Raw genomic sequence first — 23,015 nt, forward strand, 5'->3', positions numbered from 1 at the left:
TGTATGCCTGTCCACTACAAAAGCTTTCCTTGCTACAAGACTGAAAACATGTGCAGCAGGCTATGTAGATTAATCACAGTAATCTGTAGTGTGAATTATTTATTTAACATATTCCTTCCCTCCAGCTCAATTCTGTCTATTTGCAGGAACACATTGTGAGCCTGAGGTATCAGAAACTCACCGGGACAACCCATGGGAGACTAGTTCTCTGTAGCCATCTGTACTTTCCTTCACTCATTGCTATTCCATACTTTGTGTTTGTCTCCCCACAGCACTGCCTATAGCGCTGACACTACAGACTATGACGTTAGAGTCCTGCTTCGCTTCCCACAGAGGGTTAAGAACCAGGGGACAGCTGACTTCATGCCCAACCGACCCCGACACACCTGGGAGTGGCACAGCTGCCATCAGTGAGTAACCAGTCTCCCCAAACCCATATGCTATTGGGTTATTATACTCATCTTTGCTATGCTAAAAACTGTAAGATCCTTGCTCTACAGGGTTAGTCAGATTTGCTGTTTCATGTGGCTGTTTAGCTCATTCGTTTTCTATTAGTTTCGTTAGCTGAGGTCAGTGCGTTCACATTTGCTCTTTTTGGTGATATCATGACTTTACTTAATACATTCTGTCATGACATCAATGATATGTTTGGACACCCTCTGCCCTGCCCTTTCTCTATGACCTTGCGTTCCACAACGACTTCATTGGTCACAGTATGTCTGGGTTCCTTGGGTTTGTGCAACAAGTCTCAGGCTGTACTTACTGTCCTCAGCTCTGTGGAATGTTGACTGCCCATTAGCCGATTGGCAATGTTGCCTGGTGACATCACTGTTCGTTTATACATTGGTTTCCAGGGTGGGAGTTTGCCAATGCAACAGCTCGATATGACTGGCCAATGGAAAAGGGAATAGAATCCATAAATGTTCCTGTCAATCGGTGCCCTGGCATCATAGGCCTGGTGCCTGGTATTATATGATGACATGGATTTGTGTTAGTCGAACAGCACAGAACACAGTTACAAAGTGTGCTTGTTTTGAGAAAAGAACAACTCTTCCCCAAATTCTCACAATAAGCTTTACTGTCCTACATTCTGCCCCCTGATGGAATATTGGAATGCAATGTGTAGTCAGTGTATGCGCTCTCAATCCCTCCGGATTTTAATTTGTGTATTGAGCAAATGTTATGCGGTACAGAACGCTTAGGATAAAACCTTAGAATCAGTGTTTTATGGAGACAAACAGATAGCATGATATCTGTTTAATTTAAATACAGTGTGGATCATTATATTTAGATTTCTCTATAAAAAATGTGGTACATCTCAATATTAAATTTCTGTCCATTTACACAATAGAGTGATCAATAGTGATCAATCAGTACAATAGATGTCCAGAGTTAAAATCCGGATGACGTACATGCAGATATTCAGATGATGCTCCTCTTTGCTTCTCTTTATCTCTATGTAGCACAAGCATACAGTGACCCCTGACCTCTAAGTTCAAAGGCCATGGCTACTCTTTGTCCAGGTGCTATGTAATACATTTCTGGGCTTCCTGTAATCTGGTTGCACTGTATGGAATGCAAACACAATCCACTAAATATTTCCCACCCTTCTCCTGCCTGGCCTCCTGGAAGTATTTGTATTGCATTGCAACACAACTGGAAAATGACTCATGGGTATACAGTGCAAAGTTTGATTGGAATGTTTTGTATATTAGGATTACAAACCATTCTTATTCCAGCCTACTCCCTGTGTCCTTCCAAAAGTGCATTCTCTCTAGCTGACATTGTCACAGGGGGAGATCCAGGATTCCAAGGCGAGGGAAAGGGCCCTCCAGTCCAGACAGCTCTAGACCCAGTATCTCCCTGTCTGTCCCACTCTCACAGAGAGATAACAATCTCAAGGCTTCCATTTAAATAAACGTCTATCGCGGAAACCATATTTCAAACCCCCATTGCACTGAACACCCGCCTCCAAACCCCTGCCCATAGACACATACACACACACACACACAAACACACACACACACACACACCACATACAGAGGGTGTTTTACAGAGAGCTGCCCTCTCAGGATACCCAGTGTGCAGCCTTTCAATTCCTCTGTGTTTACAGATTCCCTGTGTAGTCGGTGCAGATCCCCCTTGGAGAATCACATGGTGTAGCTTTTAGCCTGTGGAAACACACTGTTCCTCACCTGAGAGGAGCTGTTTACCATCTCCAACTGCTATGGAAAGAATGACTTCTTCTTTCATTTGTCACCTCCTCCATTGGTGGAAAGTACCCGTCTGCCTTTCCTCCAAGCCTCCATTCAATCTTTAATGACTACGCCAGTAAAAGTTGTAGCTATGTTAAAACAGGGAGCATGAGGTAAGGGGAGGTTATTATTTATACAGTCTGAGTCCTACTGACTGAACCAGCTCCAGCTCATACCACACCTGCACTACATTCACCAAAACAAACACTGACAAAATTCTTAGTGTCTGGAATCTGGAATGTGACTTTCAGTAAAAATAGCAAGAAAGGGTGATTCATTTCAATAATTAGGATTAGGATACATTTAAGTGCCTGTGAGATGAATAGGTTGACAATGCACTCCAGCTTTTCAGCCATTAGACGCAGTGTTCACAGTTCAGATGACGTCTGTTATAGGAAATCTTACTTGGCTGAAATACGAGGCCATTACTGTATCTGGGAATCAAGATGCAATATGTTTTACATTTACCATGCTGCCATTTATTCCAAATAGCAGGAGACTGAATAAGACAGAGGAATCCTTCTTATTCACTGTACAACACTGTTTCTAATGCATATTTAAAGGAATCACCCATGTAAGCCACTTGTATTCTCAACATTACAGTGTATCAGTATCTGTCTGATTTATCTGCGTACTAGAGAGTTAAGAGTTAGTATGGAAAGGATATTCACAACATGCTGGTCTGCAGAGGGCAACAGTAAACAGCCAGCCCTCTCAGGTCACTGTCTGACACTTGGCATTGGTCCACATCCCAGCTACAAGATTGTGCTAGGTTATTACAGTAAATTATTTCAGATGGAGCAGCACCAGCAGTACACTGAGATACAGAGTGGTGTAACTCATTTCACATTCTGATGATATGATTTGTTCTCATGGGTATCCAGGCTAGCAGTGGCAAACCCCAGCATTCCAAAGCTGTTAAAGCTGTGTAAACACACACCATACACAAATGCAAGTACTGACACAGACACATTCACACACACACAACACGCACACATGCTCAATCCTTCACTTATCTTGCGGTAGTGATTAAAACATTCCAGATTGATATGAAGTAATTAACAAGCCCTCATACATCAATAGATTGTTGATGTCTTGCTTCATCAGTGCATGATTGTAGCTATTAATTAGATTATACTCTCCTTTTGTACTTTGTGATATGCTCAGTCAAGCTGCACCGAGTTTAAGTGTTGACAGGTGAGGGCAATAGGCTGTTCAAATAAAGAAGTGCATCTTATTTAAATATACGTACGGCTTGACTTTGAACAGTTTGCTTTGTGTTGGTTTACTGATTATCATGTAATTATATTTTATGCAAATTGAGCACATCTCTAGTATTGTTTGTTATACCTGTCATTTACTGAATTTGTAAATGTTAAAATTGGACTCTCCTTTGTTCCCCTACTGACTACCCTGTGCCATGCCTCTTCTCTCTCCTGCGCTACACACAGACACTTTTTACCTGTCACAAATGCATTTTTATATGGTAAAGATTGACATTTACTCCCCTCTATTTGCACTACCGACCACCTATTTGCCCCTCTGTCTACCCACAGACACTACCACAGCATGGATGAGTTCAGCCACTATGACCTGCTGGAGGTCACCACAGGAAGGAAGGTGGCTGAGGGACACAAGGCCAGCTTCTGTCTGGAGGACACCACCTGTGACTTTGGTCACCTGAAGCGTTATGCCTGCACATCTCACACTCAGGTAGATACACCAGCACATCTCACACTCAGGTAGATACACCAGCACATCTCACACTCAGGTAGATACACCAGCACATCTCACACTCACGTAGATACACCAGCACATCTCACACTCAGGGCACTACAGAGAGTACACCAGCACATCTCTGGCACTCCGATACACCAGGACATCTCTCACTCAGGTAGATACCAGCCTCTCATACTTAGGTCAGATACACCAGCACATCTCTCACTCAGGTAGATACACCAACACATCTCTCACTCAGATAGATACACCAGCACATCTCTCACTCAGGTAGATACACCAGCACATCTCTCACTCAGGTAGATACACCAACATATCTTACCGCACTCAGGTAGATACACCAGCACATCTCTCACTCAGGTAGATACACCAACACATCTCTCACTCAGATAGGTACACCAGCACATCTCTCAAGCTCAGGTAGATACACCATGTCACTTTATCTCTCACTCAGGTGGATACACCAACATATCTGCACTCAGGTAGATACACCAGCACATGTCTCACTCAGGTAGATACACCAGCACATCTGACACTCCGGATAGATACACCAGCATATCTCTCACTCAGGTAGATACACCAGCATATCTCTCACTCAGGTAGATACACCAGCACATCTCTCACTCAGGTAGATACACCAACACATCTCTCACTCAGGTAGATACACCAACACATCTCTCACTCAGGTAGATACACCAACACATCTCTCACTCAGGTAGATACACCAGCACATCTCACACTCAGGTAGATACACCAGCACATCTCACACTCAGGTAGATACACCAACACATCTCTCACTCAGGTAGATACACCAACACATCTCACACTCAGGTAGATACACCAGCACATCTCTCACTCAGGTAGATACACCAACACATCTATCACTCAGGTAGATACACCAGCACATCTCTCACTCAGGTAGATACACCAACAGATCTCTCACTCAGGTAGATACACCAACATATCTCTCACTCAGGCAGATTTGCCAATACACTTGGCATGGCATCATTCATTTGTCTGAAGGCAAGTCGGTGTCTTGGTCTTGCACCAGGTACTGCAACAATGTATAATCATCTGAGATTTCAGCTAGCAACCACAACATGACTCTTGTTTAACAGTTCTTCCACCCCACTCAGTCGTTCTATGAGTCAGAGATGGTGCAGGCACGTCTCTTTGGTGCTGAGCTATAGGCATAGTCTGTTGAAGTTCCACATGAATAACTCTCCTCTATGTTCCTCCAGGGTCTGAGTCCGGGCTGCTACGATACGTACAACGCTGATATTGATTGCCAGTGGATTGATATAACAGACATCCAACCTGGGAACTACATACTAAAGGTAAGACTAAGAGCAGAGGAAAGTTCAGCTGTGTACTTGGTAATCTTCCAGGAAGGCAACATTCCAAAGGCAACATTCCATAGGAAAAGGTACGCTCGACCAGGTTACTGGAACAAATAGATCTGAAAGTTTTACATTTGGAAAGTTGTCTAAAGCTATAAAAGAGTACATTTCCTAGACTGTGGCTCATACTGATCTACTAGTTTTGACTGTCATTCAGTCCCATCGCTGTCTGCCTTTCTGTGATCACTGAGGGACGAATCCTAACTTGGGTTGCATGTGGTGGACAATAATATTTGTCATGTGTATATACAGAATATATGATATTATAAAACCCTGCAACTCGTAATAAGACTAAGCAATTAGCCTATTAAAATGTTTATCTGACTCCGTAAAGATAATCAAAATATACAAGCAAGCATTAGGCAATGAGTTAACGTTGACTAGCATGAATTGGTCTGAGAATTGTCTATATCAAAGGCAGATATTTAATTAACATTGTACAATGAATGGATTCACCTACAAGGCATAAAGCTTAAGTTACAAAGCATTAACAAGCATTACAAGGCATTATTCTAAGCATATAGATCCTAAGGTTAACTTACAGGACAAAGCATGAACATGGAGATGCTTACTAGTCCAGAGGCCTAGAAGCCTAAGAAATGAGAATTGATCGTACAAACTTCCTCCATGGACTGGATACAGGATAAGATCAAAGGTATTTCATTCCATTTATAACATCTGAAGGTGTAACCTTTCAACCCAAAACCAACCACCATTGATCAAATGATACCAAGTTTACAGTAACCTAAACACTCCCAGGCCCAATCTCCACAGGGTGTCACAGCATTTAAAGGCTTGTGTGGGGGTTAAGATCAATGTAAATAAGACAGAATTCTGAGAGGACTATAAAACCTTTTTGCATATAGTAATTCAGAGTTCACCCTATACAGATACAAGTAACCAGAGAGATCATACAGACTGTACATAAAGATAGCATCAGAGTTATCCTCAGTGAACAAGTTTCAGATAGAAACCATACGTGGATACTATAGTATTATTCTATCAAATTCAATATTCAGTGCTCTGGATACTGTAACAGAGATAACAGAGATACAACAAAGGACAATACCCAAGGAATAGTCAGCCCTTCCCCCTCTGAGGGGGAAGGGCTGACTAGTCCTTGGGCATTGTCCTTTGTTCCTGGACCATTTGCCATGCAACTCCAGGTGTCAGAGAGTACATAAATTGGATCTGACTCTAAAGGACACATATATCTATCTTGATTCCTCATCAATTCCCCATTGATATCAACAGATGATTTAAGCAGCACTTCAAATGTTTTATTCACACATACAGTATCTCAAGTCAAGATTCTCCCTCCGATCTCTGACCAGAATTCCACTGATTAAAGTACTGTGTGAGTTATTGTTTTATTCCTACCTGCCTAGCTGTAGTGGTATCATCTTGTGTCCTCCTCTGCCTCTCAGCTCCAGGTCAACCCTAAGTACCTTATCTTGGAGTCAGACTTCACCAACAATGTGGTGAGGTGTAATATCCACTACACAGGACGCTTCGTCACAGCAACCAACTGCAAGATATCTCAGTGAGTACAGCAACGTCTCTTTTATGACACTATTCAACAGACAAGCTCTCATTATTATGCCAAACGACCTGATAGAACTCATGTTTTTTAGTTCATTACCTAATGATTCTGTGAATCATGTTCATCAATGTCACCAAGATGAATGATTACTGACGGTTTTCTATTGCCCCTCAAAAGGAGCAGTAAGGCTATTGGTACTTGCAATGGGTTGATTAGGAAGTGTTTTATTACACTCTGAAGTACTGCTAAATCCAACTCTTTTTATGAAAGAGACTCAGCTTTAGAACATACTTTATCTGAGCAATGAAATGTTACAAGTGAGGTGGCAAATCACCTCTAGTTCTGTGGAGTATATAGGGAGTACACAAATAATTAAATGGTGAGTGGGTTAAAGCATTCAGAAAACCAAGTTACCCTATGATACAGCAGTAATTTGTGGAGTTTTATTTGACATTGGAATGATATAGAAACGTATAATGACAGTATATACCCTCTGTGTATGTTATAGCTGTGAATAACTAACAACAAACATGGTAGGCTATACACTGACCCTCCTGAGCCCTCAGTCCAAGGTTCTTATAGTTTGTGTTTGTGTTTTCATTTCTATACTTTTTATTTGAAATTCAGTTTTATTTATATAGTTTGAGTTTTATAAAAATGTTTCCATTTCGGTTTTTTATTGTTTAGTTTCAGTTTTTGTGTTAGGGACAGAGAGCATGTGGGGAGGCTAGGAGCCATTTGTATTGTAAAGTGTGTTTTTTGGTCAGGTCATAGGTTAGGTTAAATTTAAATTATAAACTCAATCTCAATGTGACTTAGATTTAAATAGAAAAACGCTGAGACTGGTGCAAAAAAATACGGTGGAAGGAAACTCTCTCTCACCCATGTTTACACCAATCCAATGCTTTTTAACTTTAGTGGTACATATAAGAAGAACAGGGGCGGACTGGGACCAAAAATCGGCCCTGGCATTTCTAACACGCCAGCCATTTTTTTTCAATTGAGGCCTCATCACCAGCCCATTTTATTTATTTAAGACCCCCATTATTAGCCAGATAATGATGGTTTTGCGCAACAACAAAAAAAAGTTAGACAGGCCCACTTGGCGAAAAATGGACCAGCCCATCTGATATTTCGGCCAGTCTGTTCCTAAAGAAGAATCAAGTTAGCTACTTCGCCAATTTTTTCCCTGTTAGCTAGTAATAGCTAGTGATAGTGATGCACAAACTAGGCCTATTTGAAACTTTGCCATCTCCTGGCAGCATTTACCCGCCCGATTCAGTAGCTTTAAAACACTTCAAAAGCATGAAAACCCCATTGAAAACCCCTTTGAAAACCCCATTCGATTTCTGTTTTAGGGGAAAAAATGAAACTGAACATAATGAATGATGGTTATATTTTCTTTTAGTTCATTCAGGAGTCAAAGATTCTTTAAAAGTAATTTCCTCTCAATCTTAAATAAACATGCCCCATTCAAAAAATACAGAACTAAGAACAGATAAAGCCCCTGGTTCTCCTCAGACTTGACTGCCCTTGACCAGCACAAAAACATCCTGTGGCGTACTGCATTAGCATCAAATAGCCCCCACGATATGCACCTTTTCAGGGAAGTCAGGAACCAATATACACAAGCACGTAGGAAAGCAAAGGCTAACTCTTTTCAAACAGAAATATGCATCCTGTAGCACTAACTCCAAAAAGTTTTGGGACACTGTAAAGTCCATGGAGAATATGAGCACCTCCTCCCAGCTGCCCACTGCACTGAGGCTAGGAAACACTATCACCACCGATAAATCTACAATAATCGAGAAATTCAACAAGCATTTTGCTACGGCTGGCCATGCTTTACACCTGGATACATACCCCCCCCTCTGCACCCTCCGCTGCAACTTGCCTATGCCCCCCCCGCTTCTCCTTCACACAAATTCAGACAGCTGATGTTCTGAAAGAGCTGCAAAATCTGGACCCCTACAAATCATCTGGGCTAGACAATCTGGACCCTTTCTTTCTAAAACTAGCCACCCGAAATTGTCGCAACCCCTATTACTAGCCTGTTCAACCTCTCTTTCGTAATGTCTGAGATCCCCAGAGATTGGAAAGCTGCCGCGGTCATCCCCCTCTTCAAAGGTGGGTGACATTCTAGATCCAAACTGTTACAGACCTATATCCATCCTGCCCTGCCTTTCGAAAGTATTTGAAAGCCAAGTTAACAAACAGATCACCGACCATTTCGAATCCCACCGTACCTTCTCCGCTATGCAATCCGGTTTCCGAGCTGGTCATGGGTGCACCTCAGCCACGCTCAAGGTCCTAAATGATGTAATAACCGCGATCGATAATAGACAGTACTGTGCAGCCGTCTTCATCGACCTGGCCAAGGCTTTCGACTCTGTCAACCACCGCATTCTTATTGGCAGACTAAATAGCCTTGGTTTCTGAAATGACTGCCTCGCCTGGTTCACCAACTACTTCTCAGATAGAGTCCAATGTGTCAAATCGGAGGGCCTGTTGTCTGGACCTATGGCAGTCGCTGTGGGGGTGCCACAGGGTTAAATTCTTGGGCCGACTCTTTTCTCTGTGTATATCAATGATGTCGCTCTTGCTGCTGGTGACTCTCAGATCCACCTCTACGCAGACGACACCATTTTGTATACATCTGGCCCTTCATTGGACACTGTGTTAACAAAAAGAGAAGTAAAAAAAAAGAATAAATGCATGCTCTTATCGAACGCTGCTGGCACCCGCCCACCCGACTAGAATCACCACTCTCGGCGGGTCTGACCTAGAGTATGTGGACAACTACAAATACCTAGGTGTCTGGTTAGACTGTAAACTCTCCTTCCAGACTCACATTAAGAATCTCCAATCCAAAGTTAAATCTAGAATCGGCTTCCTATTTCGCAACAAAGCCTCTTTCACTCATGCTGCCAAACATGCCCTCGTAAAACTGACTATCCTACCGATCCTTGACTTCGGTGATGTCATTTCCAAAATAGCCTCAACAGTCTACTCAGCAAATTGGATGTAGCCTATCACAGTGCAATCCGTTTTGTCACCAGAGCCCCATATACTACCCACCACTGTGACCTGTACGCTCTTGTTGGCTGGTCCTCACTAAATATTCGTCGCCAAACCCACTGGCTCCAGGCCATCTATAAATCACTGCTAGGCAAATCCCCGCCTTATCTTAGCTCATTGGTCACCATAGCAACACCCACCCGTAGTATGAGCTCCAGCAGGTATATCTCACTGGTCATCCCCAAAGCCAACACCTCCTTTGGCCGCCATTCCTTCCAGTTCTCTGCTGCCAATGACTAAAATGAATTGCAAAAATAATTGTAATTATTTTGCACTATAGCCTATTTATTGCCTTACCTCCATAACTTGCTACATTTGCACACTCTGTATATATATATTTTCTGTTGTATTTTTGACTTTATGTTTTGTTTACAAGTATGTAACTCTGTGTTATTGTTTTTATCGCACTGATTTGCTTTATCTTGGCCAGGTCGCAGTTGTAAATGAGAACTTGTTCTCAACTGGCTTACCTGGTTAAATAAAGGTGAAATAAAATAAAAAATAAATAAAAAGATAATAATTTAAGTTTTTTAAACTGGTTTGTTAATTATTTTATTTCAGTTTCTAAATAGTTTTTTCATGATTGGTTTTCGGTTTAGCTTCAGTTTAAGTTTACTATAATAACCTTGCCTCAGTCTACAGAAAAGGCATTTTATTGACCACTCTGTCTCTATGTGTTATGAACACCAGCCTCATATTGTTGTTTGTTCTGTGTCCAACCTGAAGGTCCTGATTGGACGTGGGAAGGCTGCCCAGCCAGGGTGAGTCCTCCAGGACAGTGCTGTTCCATTGAAATGTGAATGGAATTATTTTTGTTGCTGTTGTTTTGTTTGTGCTGTTTTTGGTTTCCTGGGCCCAGAGTGAACAAGGGTTCCAGTGGCACTGAAGAGAACATGGGGATATTTACACAAGCACACACACTGAAAAACCCATACTAAACTCAACATTCCAGTCTCCCACAGTCTCCATTGTTGTTTCCCTTCTATGTAATCCATAACCTTCTCTCCCAGACCAACCCCACTGCTCTTATTTCTACTCTGACAGCTTTAAGGAGGCTTTTGTACATGAAATAGGAAACATCTTGGATATTGTGAGTGGCTTGGTTTGGTTTTAAATAAGTTGTGAAATGGAGCTGGTGCTGAAATTAGTGGTCCCAGACGAGTCTGTGTTCAACTGCAATCCAACCGAAAAAAAAATAATTGTGCATTCATCCATGCTGTCTGGGAGGAAGACATGCCAGCCCAGCCAGTGACTCACAAGGACCATTATAGTGCTGTTTTTCATCTTCTCTCTGTCTCTTTGTGCCAGGTTGAAAACAATGTGATTCTCTGAGCACATCTGCATAGTGTAATATTATCGAGAGACTAGAGAGAGGGGAGAAGCCAGGTCTTGTTTGTTTAAATACGTTAGTCTCCATCAAGTAGTCAGTCAACATAAAGAGGCTGTCAGAACCCAGAGCGTTACTGTCTCTAAATACCGTCAAAGTCAGTTTTGTATTTGTCTCACAAGAAAACACAAAGCTTAGCTGGCAGAACTGCCATTTGTTTTCAAAGAGGTGCTTTCCAGAATGAAACTTACATTGGGTTTTTCTTTTTCAACTACCAACACTGGTCAGATGCCAAATAGGTTATCTGTAGCTTTGTAAGAAGAATGTACATGACAATTAACCCACTGATGCATGGTTTTAGCTATGGAGAACTGTACTTGTTTTAATTGATTGTATTTTGATTATTCTCTTTTTTAATGAAAGGGTCTTTAGTACTGTGTTTGAATTGTTGCTGTATTTGTGAAATTCCAGGAACTCATATATCGTTTTTTATTGTGAATCCAGATCATACTTTTGGTTTGTTCAATTGAGTGTGTTGCGGCAGAGAGTGACTGTAAAAAAGAAACTACTGTTGTTAAAACCTATCATTGTTATGCCATTACACTAGTAGGTTTAGTTTGGCGTTACAGACAGACAGAGTGCCGAAATGCCATCTCTACCTACCTCTAAAAGAGTGAGCTATTGTTTCCAGTTGAGTGGAAGGTTTGTATTAGACATCCCTGTGATGGTGGCCCACTATGGCCTCCCACACACTCCGTTGCAGCACACACCTACAGTAAAACACTTAAGGGAAAGGATTTAGAAACATGAACAAGTGCAGAACAGGCATAGTCTTGTATTCTGTTTATATATCATATTACACATTAACATTTTAACATTGTACATAGTAGTCTATCAGTGCTATCATTGACCAACACTTCTTTGTATTCTGGTTGCTCATGATATTGTATGTTTACCAAGACAGGTGGGAAGTATTATTAGGAGATTCTATTCAATCAATGGAATTACAATATTAGACTTGTGGATTATAGCAAGTATCATTAAATATATGAGTGTATGTTGATTGGCTTGAATTCTTCTGTTCTTGAACACCTGTCAAAAATGGCATACCCAATAAAGACATACATTTACACCTCTATAAGGTCTTTGGACTGACATGTGAATGTTGTTTACAGGCTGTGGTTACCGATGTGGTTTCTGTCATTGTGTTAAAAAATGTGTTGCTTTTTGTGGGGATAATAGCACAATAATGGATAAAAAATGTGTTCAAGGTTGTTGGTCATCTGCATGTACTAGACTTAAACATTCGGCCAAACTTCAAAGCTGGAAAGTACTTAAAGTTCCAGTTTCATGTTTGTATCTCATGTTAGGATTTGGACATACATCCATTTTGTTGTGGCACCTTCATTTTATTGTCCCTATTATGAGTAAATAAGAATTCCATGGTCAGTTTGTGATTGCACTGCTCCAGAGCGTTCACATAATAGGCCACACATCCAAACAAACAGTGCTGTTGATTCTGAAACGCCCTGAGATTTGAATATTGAAAAGTTATTTATGGTTCCTACTCTGAAAATGTCAGGTGCGGTATGTTTAATGCATTATGGCATTTACTGTAGGTCTGTCTGTGTAGTCGTGTACATTTATCATGCACCACCCAGGCAGGAATGCAAAACAGACCTTTTCAGATTCACAAAAATATACAGTGAATACAAATATACAGACAGCTCTTCATGGCCAAGCAAGAGACACGGCTATCTCATTTGTATCATGCATTCATCATGTGATATCATACAACCAATTACTTTGTGTCTCCGAGCAGGCTTGGTGGTCATCAGTCTCTCTCTATGTTAGTAAGCCTGAAATGGAGCACACATCTCCTGTCCGGAGACATGTTGTAAGATCAGCTTGATTGGGTTGGCTTTACATTTGAACATCATTATGGGCATCCAATGCCATAATGTCCGTATAAGAATATGGATATGGACACACAGTGCCTTCGGTAAAGAAACAAAAATAAGTGTAGCCTTTTTTATAAAAAGCAAAAGCTTTCTCGAATGACCCCAATACTTAAAAGTTACATTTGTTGATGTGTTTCTCTATAATGATGCTTTTCCAACAGCAGCTGAAGGGCTAAGGCTTATTTTACTGAGCATTCCTGACCCCACAGTACAGGCCAATCTAAGCAGACTACAAATATGTGGGTTAGTGATACACACTTAGAGCAACACGAGGTAACAGGAAAGCCTGAGTAGGGGGTATAGAAAATATCACAGCAAGCAATATCCGCCCTTTTGAAGACTTCCTAAAAGGAGCAATCACCTTCAGTAGAAAGGGTTATTAGAAGGTTCTCCAAACATAGAAGAGTTGATTTGGTTTCTTTGAAAAACCCAATGGAAGAGAATGAAAGGAGAAGAGAATAGACACAACCCACCTACACACACACACACACACACACACACACACACACACACACACACACACACACACACACACAGTCAAAAGAAAGGAGAAGAGGCTGTGTGAAAGTGTTTGAGGATATTTCACAGGCTTGTCTCACCAGGAGAGTGGAGCAGCCTAGATTCATACTGTGAGGGAGGGACTGTTTGCCTGTGTAACTGTTTGCCTGTGTTACCTGTATTACTAATGCAGCAGGATAAGATTTTAAAAACATGGATTTGCCCTCTGTTAAACTCACTTAAACTTTACTTTTACTGTGATCTTTGAACGGCCCGGTGCAGTCAAAAATGAGATTTTCCAGTAAGGTACTTAATTGTTACCCAGAAATGTTTGATATTGAGATAAAAACGTCTGCATTGGACCTTGAAGGGAATTTTTTATCAAGCACTAACTGTATAGTTTATTATATAGCACATTATCGCTTATGATTGCGTAATGAATTATGATTTGAATATGTTGGGTGATGATAGTCAGTGGTGTTTGCTCAGGAAGCATTGTCATCCTTTGGAATGAAAATATTTTCCATCTCCGGAGAACAAAATGTCTAATATTTCCTGTGTCATCCCGATGGTTGTTATGTTCCTCCTGTTTGTCCCTGTATTACCCTGACCACTCTGAGGGGACTTCCTCTCTGTGATGGCTATTTGTTCAGGCTGCTCTCAGCCTTTTCCTTACAGTACACAGACACTTCCAAATGTACAAGACAATGTCAGTCCTCCAGATTATTGTGTGTGTGTGTGTCTGTGTGTGTGTGTGTGCGTGCGTGCATGTGCATGTGTGTGTGAGTGTGCGTGCTTGCTTGAAAGAGAGGACAGAGTAACAGAATACATTACAGTGAGTTACTGTACATAATTTGAAATCAGCTTTATTAACAGGGTGGGGAGGCATTTCTAGGCTCTTACTTGGAAAAGTGTGAATGTAATCAGAGTTATGGCAAGTGATTCAGTTTTGTGTAAACATTGGGAACACATTTTGGCCTCTAAGAACTCTCATGCTACAGGTGTGGCTCTATGGGGATCAACTGAGGTCTAGTACTTCTTAGGCTCTAGGAAAGGAAGCAGTGGGTGTGAAGAGGGTAGATGAGGGTGATGAGTGACTTGTAAAATGCATGGTGAGCTGTACAGTGTTGCAGAGTTAAATCTGACAATATCCTCATTGTGAGGGTGTCACAGACCGTCACTCATGACAAAGTTGAGGTCCATTCGCACCCATAGGAGAGGTACAGGACAGCTTATTGTCCTAGAGATCCATCTGTTAAAACCCACGAGGCCAGAGTGAGTGGACAGATAACTGAAGTATCTAATAACCAATCACAGAACACTTAATCATGCCATAGCTACATGGATCTTCATTCCATGGCCTGTCTATCTATCTCTGTATGTCTGTCTCCTCTCCATCAATATTAATTAGTCCACCTTTGGTCTTTACAGGGCTGAGACAGGGTGGGAGCCTGTAGGGTCTGTAGAGCCTCCCCTACCATCTTACTTCCTCTGACACAGTTACAAAGCTTCTAAGTGTTCTGACTTGGCCTTAGCATTCTATCCTTACTTACTCTCGGATCAATGATAGAACTAACTACCTACAAGCTCACTAAGCACTCCAACATAATTTGACCAGCTGGCTCGCGATGAGCTGAGGCTTGAAGACAACTTGAGACCGCTATTCTCCCCACTCAAGCTTTCTCTTGGTGAGGATAATTGATTTTAGAGGAAGGAGAGAAAATGAACTATTATGCAACCAGACAGTGCCAAAAACGAACCCCCAGACATGAGGTCTCATTCTGCAGAGCAGAGCCTGCCTGCTGCACACAGATTCTGTGGCACAACATCAAGGTCACAGGTAATTTGTCTTCTGGCTGTTACTGTGCTTTTCAATTGAATTCAATGAATAAAGACTCACCTTCGTTTTCAGGGAGGATAAACATGTTGCTCTATGGTTACAGATATTGTCTTTGGGAAAGGAGGGAAGAGAGAGCGGGAGCAGGAGAGATGGAACAGTCTGGTCTCATAGACTAGACGTAATATAGTCAACGTAAATCCGGGACACCAAATTAGAATGATATGTTAAGTTTGGTATGGTTACATAAGACAGAAGGTTACTTAAAGCAAAAACTAAAGGAGGGTGGTTGGTCGGGGAGAATGGGTCAGCATATAACACGAACGTCTAGCAACCCAACAGTAGCATTTTAGCTATTTAGAAACTTTGCAACTACTTACTACTTTTGAGCTACTTTTCAACTACTTAGCATGTTAGCTAACCCTTCCCCTATCCCTAACCTTAACTCCTAACTCCTAACCGTAACCCTATCCTTAACCCTTTGCTTAACCTTAACCCCTAACCCTAACCCCTAGCCTAGCTAACGTTAGCCACCTAGTTAACCTTAGCATTAGCCACCTAGCCACCTAGCTAACATTAGCCACAACAAATTGGAATTCGTAACAAATACGTTTTGCAAATTCGTAACATATTGTACAAATTGCAATTCGTGACATATCATACAAATTCTAATTTGTAACATATCATACGAAATGGATGATGGACATCCACAAATTAATACATACCAGTGGAGGCTCCTCAGAGAAGGAAGGGGAGGACCATCCTCCTCGGTGAATTTCATACAAATAAAAATAGCGAAACATTAAAAAAGTTATCCTTTTTAGATAAAACTATACTAAAATATATTTACATCACCAAATAATTGATTAAAACACACTGTTTTGCAATGAAGGTCTACAGTAGCCTCAACAGCACTCTGTAGGGTATCACCATGGTGTAGCCGGAGGACAGCTAGTTTCCTGACTTCAATACAAAACCTAAGGCTCATGGTACTCACCCCCTTCCATAGACTTACACAGTAATTATGACAACTTCTGGAGAACGTCCTCCAACCTATCCGAGCTCTTGCAACATGAACTGACATGTTGTCCACCCAATCAAAGGATCAGAGAATGAATCTAGTACTGAAAGCATAATCTACAGATAGCTAGCACTGCAGTGCATAAAATGCAGTGAGTAGTTGACTCAAAGAGAGAGGAAGACAATAGTTGAACAGTTCGGAACAAATTAATTTCTTTAAAAATGAGGGAGAAGCAAGAGAGAGAGAGAGCGCTAACAAATTAGCTAACAAATTAGCCTACTCAAACACCTGGCTCAAACAGAAAGGGATGCTATGTTAGCTAGCTGACTATGGCTATCCAACACTGGCACTCTTCCAAGTCAAAGTAAGCTTTTGGTTTGATTAATTTATTGTCACCGGGGCACGCCGGTGTAACTGCTTGTAGCGGGTTTAACAGCATGTTAGTTCTAGTAGCTATGTTGACTAGATATGACGTTAACTAATATGTTGACAAAGATGTAGGCTGTGTGTAGCGGTTATGATATGAAGGTTTGGCTTGCAAAGTTATTTTTGACTGGTCACAGACAGCTGATGTGTTGAGCACTGAAGTCTGCAAATGTCCATCATTTGAACAGTGAGAAAAATTTTTATTCTGATTTACATGCAGCTGCAGTCACTGGCTCATTTGTTTTGATAATGGCTCATCCTGCCACATCCTGCACATATTTTATACAGAGCCGAGTGTGCCGTATATATCTGAGATTACAAACATCTCACTTTTTTGTGTTAGCGCTCTGCATCGAAAGCGATGGGCGTTATACAAGGCAGGGAAGCAGCTTGAGTAGTAGACTGACGACACACTCGAGCGCACAGCCTGACAGTTTAAATGCCTCCTGCCTCATCTCTGAAACATCTGGCCCCGGCTTTGGTGTCGGCAGCAAAGATGTATTCTTCTTCAAACTTGGTTTCTCCCACTTTCTCCACTCATCATTATGCAAATATTCGTTCCTTCAGTATCCCTTCTTTGAAAGGGGAAGAAATTGAAGTTGGGATATTCGTGTTTATGATCCCAGACAATTGAAACAAATGACTGGATGTTCAGGAGGCGAGATGGGACTCCCCCAGTTAGTGAGGGGCCTCTGTCTGTCAGTGTGTATGTATGTCGGAAGACGTCATCCTTCCCAGTGGGCTCCACAGGGAAAGCTGATGAAGTCAGCCACAGGGAGTGATGGGGCCTCGGCTGCAGCCGCCCACGCCACTCTGCTCAGCATCTCCCCTCCTCTGACAGCGCCATATTTCACTGGACTCATTCTACACTACAGCCTGTACTGTCCCTGTTTCCTCTGGGTGTCAATGGGACGCCTCCCATCATCAGATGGGTGATTTCACAACCCGGTGGCGGCAGTGGTCTTTGCTGTAGCTGAGTAACGTGGCCTGACTCCAGACAGCTTGGTGACCCCACCTTAGTTCTTGGCTGGCTGCTCTGATCCATCTCGTAATGTGCGTGGAAGATGAGCCGGGTTGTGAATTCTTACCACATGATGCCTGCTACTCTTGGAGAGAGTATGTGTGCTTGCCTGTGTCCGGAATACATAATTTTGGTATGTACGGTAAGTTACACTCAAGAAAATAAGAACAGGAGATGCCTGTGGGTTTGCCATACTGCCTTTCTGTGTGCCTTCTACTAACAATTAATCACTTTGTTAGTTAACCGCTAAGCTGGTGATGTATTTATCCTACTGAGCCACTCGATGAGAGAAAGTCTGGCCTGCCAAGAGGCCTGGTCTACAAGGCCAACTGAGACCAGGTCACACCCAACCCGATCTTCAGCACCACCATGGTCCAGGTGACTCACCACACGCCTGAGTGATCCCAGAGAGAGAGCCTGAAGTCCAGGTTTGGTTTAGGTAAGTGACCGCAGACACACACCTCTTGGAGCATGGTTTAGCAGTAGCCAGGGTGTGAACCCTCAGCCCAGGTTCCTGGGAGTGTTTTTAACAGCCTGAAGGGGAACTCTCTGTCTGTCTCTATGCTGAATGGTAGCACATAAAGCCCCTCTGTGTTCAGCCTGCTCCAGGTCATACACTGTGGCCTCTGTGTGGACCCCTCCTTCCTAACACTGCCCTCCACCGCCTCTCCTCTCATGTAAGCTTGACTGATCGTGCGGAAGAGATGTGTTTACTGTATGAGGGATTTTTTTGCAGTTTACCATGGTAACGGTAATCAAAATATTGAAGGCGGAGGGGGATACACAGCCAGGTCAAAAGTTAATGCCGACACATTTTGAGGAATGGCTATTGACTTTATGTTGTAAATGCAACATCGAGAGCAGTTTTCACATCTTCGCTAAGACCTGGGTGAGATGTAGCTAAGCTGAGTTCCTGGTGTAGTCATGTCTACTACACTATCATGAAAGCCAAAACGATATGTTTTAAAAATAGCAACTGTCTAAATACTATTAATGTTACTAAATGCTTATAATATGCTGAGTATGATATGCACTATAACTATACAACCTTAGTTGTTTATGAATCAATGATGCAATTCCATAGCTGCCAACCAGAGCAATTTCATATTAACCAGAAGGCATCTATCTGACTTGTTCTTTCATAAAACGTGGGCCCAATTCAACAGATAGCTTTTCATGTTTATACCAATAACAGAGCTGGTCCATGACTGCTGGTGGGTCCTCTGGGTGCCTATATCACTGTGTATTTTCTTCTCCAGCTCCTCTGAGTGATTATATCACTCTCAACACAGGGAGAGTGGGAAGGCAAGGGGACATCCACAGTTAAAGGGCTTTTGAATCTAATCTATGATGAGGCACCTTCTCAGAGGATGTCCAGGGTGAAATTGTGCTCAGTAAATTTGAGTTGACCAAAAGTAAAGTCATTAGCCAGACAAGTAAATGCTGGCCGTATCGCTTTTATCACCTTGACTATATGGGATTTCTTTCTGTTCATGTTCAGGGCTGTGTCTCTGGGGAAATCACACCCTGGCAGAGAGAAACACAGATCATATACTGCCCCCAGTGGGTAGCTGGTTGAACAGTTAACAGCCCACCACTCACTCACACTGGATCAACACTGCCACCTATAGGCAGTCTCTGGTCACTGCCACCTGGATGCACAGGCTCACACTAGGTTTTCTCACTAGATAGAGAATAAATGTTTCTTGGTTTCATTTGTTGTGTTTAATGTTTTGGAAAGTATTTCAAAATCACATTTTAATTATGAAATGCAACTTCTTGATTAAAATGAAGAAAAGGCAATTGCAACAAATAGGTGCCATACATTGTGAGATGCTTTAGTGACTGCAGATTAATGATCTGCACAGAGACTGTGGGTAAACAAGGGACATGAATAACTTCCAGACAGCAAGTTAGAGATTGGAACAGGATCTTAAAGCGGCAATCAGCAGTTGAAACAATAGCAAAGTGATGTCCCTGCTCCCTGTTTCGGTAAAAAGCTGAGGGATGGGGCTGGAGAAATGTAACCACTCTCAAATTCATAGACAGAGCTATGGAGACAAGACTGACCATCCATGATATAAAACGTATAGTTTCAACCATGTTTTTATTCTATATCGTGTTTGTTTACATTTACCTTGTTAACAAACATTGGAGTAAAACAGTTGAACTAAGCTCATGAGGCAATTATAAGTTATATTCTTCAAGATTCAATGTCAACAAATTGATATAGCAACTGCAGATTGCCCCTTTAAGCACTTAACATATTGTATGAATTGGAATTTGTAACATATCATACGGATTGCGGGAGTGTTTCAGGACGTCTCATATCATATGAAATGGATGACATTGTACACAATTGTGCACAATTTCCGGGGACCCGTTTTGGCTCGTGAGCGCTACTTTGGCTCATGAGCGCTACAACCTTCATAACGCATATTTAACTGCCTGGTTCCAAAATCAGCATGGGACTGGAGAGCTATTACAGTGACAGCAACTAATAGACAGTCCCACTAACACTCATACCATGGCTCCACTTCCCGACAACACACAGTCAAGACACACAAAGACCAGAAAATATATATTCATAGCATAAGATGGAATAGAGTTTGTTTATTGTCCATAAGGGAATCAAAACATAAAATGACAAGACAAAACATTTTTTTTTTTTTATGTACATTACAACGTTTACACTTTATAATAAAATTCCCCTTCTAACTGTGCTTCAGAATACTGTCTAGTTGCCTCTCCAAGATGACCACACAACCTCACATGATCAGCATAAAGAGGATATCCCACTGGTTCAATGATCTCCTCACACATTTAATGACATGGACATGACAAAGAAGCAGCAGCATCTGCTGGTATGAGCTACGGTGGTTGCACGTGAATGTGTACCAGGGGAAAACTTTGGTCAATGCTTCTGCTTGATTACTGCAGAGATGCAGCTTATTGAATACTGATTATATCACAGTTTAAGCTAACAGTGCTCTACACATCTTTACATCAGTCGCTGGCTAATCTAAGCCTAAACAACTGTACTTACAAACACATCCCTTCCATAGTCAAGGGCTAACTGCATAGTTTACACCCCAGTTCCTACACTGGGTACATAGCTGATACCTTTTAGATGTAGGAGAGAAAAGAAGTATAGGTTTGGGGGATTTCTCTAAAGTAATGTGCATAATAATGTTGAATACAGCTACTTGAGGGGTTAAGAGGCCTTGGTATAGATAGATTAGGCCAGGTTAGGGATCTAGCTAGAACATGAACTAATGAACACCTGAGGTACACTGTTTTTCTACTGCTCTCTCTCTCCTTCCCTCAACTGGAGGCCATTTAGGTCATTTTCAAAGCCCTACTACCCCAGAGAAAGTGGTACCCATATTGTGCCATGAATGTCTCTCTTTCCCCTACAGCATAGAGCACACTGTAATGTGTTCACAGGGACCGCCTGCTCAGCCATCTGCCCCTGTGAGAGAGAGAGGTGGCAGGAGGGCATTATGAGCCAGGCTGAGGCTGACTGGAGCCCACTTAGATCTAAGGCTCTATCTCTCCCTTCCTTCCTGGTCACAGGTAGCTACCACCTGGGAACAGGAGGAACCCTTGACCTGTAGACTGAATACTGACTAACCTATAGGCCTAAAGTCTACTGTATGAAGAGCCAGACGACTGAGTGCAGGCAGCTTGTTTATCAGGGATTTTCTCTCATACAGATAAAAGGAACCATCAGCGCCCCTCTGTGGTCAAACAACCATACAACAAGCCATTCAGTCCAACGTTGCTGTCTAACAATGTCTACCATATAAGTACACACGTTTAAAAAAGAGCACCCTCTAAGACATGTAGACATTCAATGCAAAACAATTACATAACGAGAAACAAAATTGAAATCATAGCAATTAATTTATAGCTCACATTGATTCATTTACATTAGATGTTACATGTCTATCTAAAGCAGGGCTCTCCAACCCTGTTCCTGGAGAGATACCCTCCTGTAGGTTTTCGTTCCAACCCCAGTTGTAATTTACCTGATTCAGATGATCAAACAGCTAATTATTAGAATCAGGTGCGCAAGATTAGGATTGGAGCGAAAACCTATAGGACGGTAGCGCTCTCCAGGAACAGGGTTGGAGAGCCTTGCTCTAAAGACATATTGTACAATAGTCCCCTAAAAATAGTTCATTGTTTTGGTATGCATTCATTACTTCTCAGACTATTAGAAGAAAGTCCCATTTCCATGACTGTGGAAAATGAAAATGCGACTGGCCTGTAATCTTTCATCTCAGGTTGGGAGCTGGGAGCACACAGTTACCTCTCCATTGAAGCTCTTTAAAACAGCCTCTGAGCTAGCCTGATGAAAGATATCAGTGTAGACAGTGGGCCCCAGGGACACCAACACCAACATCCAGGCCAATTTCAAAGGAAGTGGAGTTCCAAATCTCACTACCTCCTCAATATTAAATCAAAGGCGGTGTATATTATGAATATGATAAAAACAGGAGTTATTGCTTCTTTCAGTGGTATCCAAATTCAGACGTCTGCAGTAAAATGTGAGATACTGCCATTTTGAGGACTTTCACACATTCAGTAGTTGAGTGCTGCTCTAATATCAAGTTTAAAGGGTTAAAATAATATTGATAAATAAGAGAAAGGAGCGTACTTTTCTACACGTCTCTAATACTACAGTACATACTGACCTTTACCTCACAGTAATACCTTGTCTTATTTTAGTGCAAACATTTTTTCAAGTTACATAATGAATCAAATAAAACTAATACTCCTGAGGCAACCGGATTATGGTTTCATTTGAAATACATATTATATAAGCTATCAAAAACATACACATGGACGTAAACAGAAAAGGTTCACAGTTTGTGTTCAGTGTTTATAGCTTTGCTTTACCTGAGA

General features: G+C 41.8%; 1 protein-coding gene across 1 annotated transcript in view; it reads left to right on the plus strand.

Annotated features, from left to right (window-relative positions):
* LOC121582277 (lysyl oxidase homolog 1-like) overlaps positions 1–12,478 on the plus strand; it is a 13,073-nt gene extending 595 nt beyond the window's left edge. Inside the window, exons 2-6 of the mRNA XM_045225464.1 lie at positions 273–410; positions 3,812–3,968; positions 5,234–5,329; positions 6,820–6,935; positions 10,740–12,478. Coding sequence (XP_045081399.1) covers positions 273–410; positions 3,812–3,968; positions 5,234–5,329; positions 6,820–6,935; positions 10,740–10,746 — 514 coding nt within the window. The 3' untranslated portion in view covers positions 10,747–12,478. The remainder of the gene's footprint in view (positions 1–272; positions 411–3,811; positions 3,969–5,233; positions 5,330–6,819; positions 6,936–10,739) is intronic.
* Positions 12,479–23,015: the final 10,537 nt, after the last annotated feature.

This window comes from Coregonus clupeaformis, chromosome 15 (assembly GCF_020615455.1).
Source record: "Coregonus clupeaformis isolate EN_2021a chromosome 15, ASM2061545v1, whole genome shotgun sequence".
Classification (NCBI taxonomy): domain Eukaryota; kingdom Metazoa; phylum Chordata; class Actinopteri; order Salmoniformes; family Salmonidae; genus Coregonus; species Coregonus clupeaformis.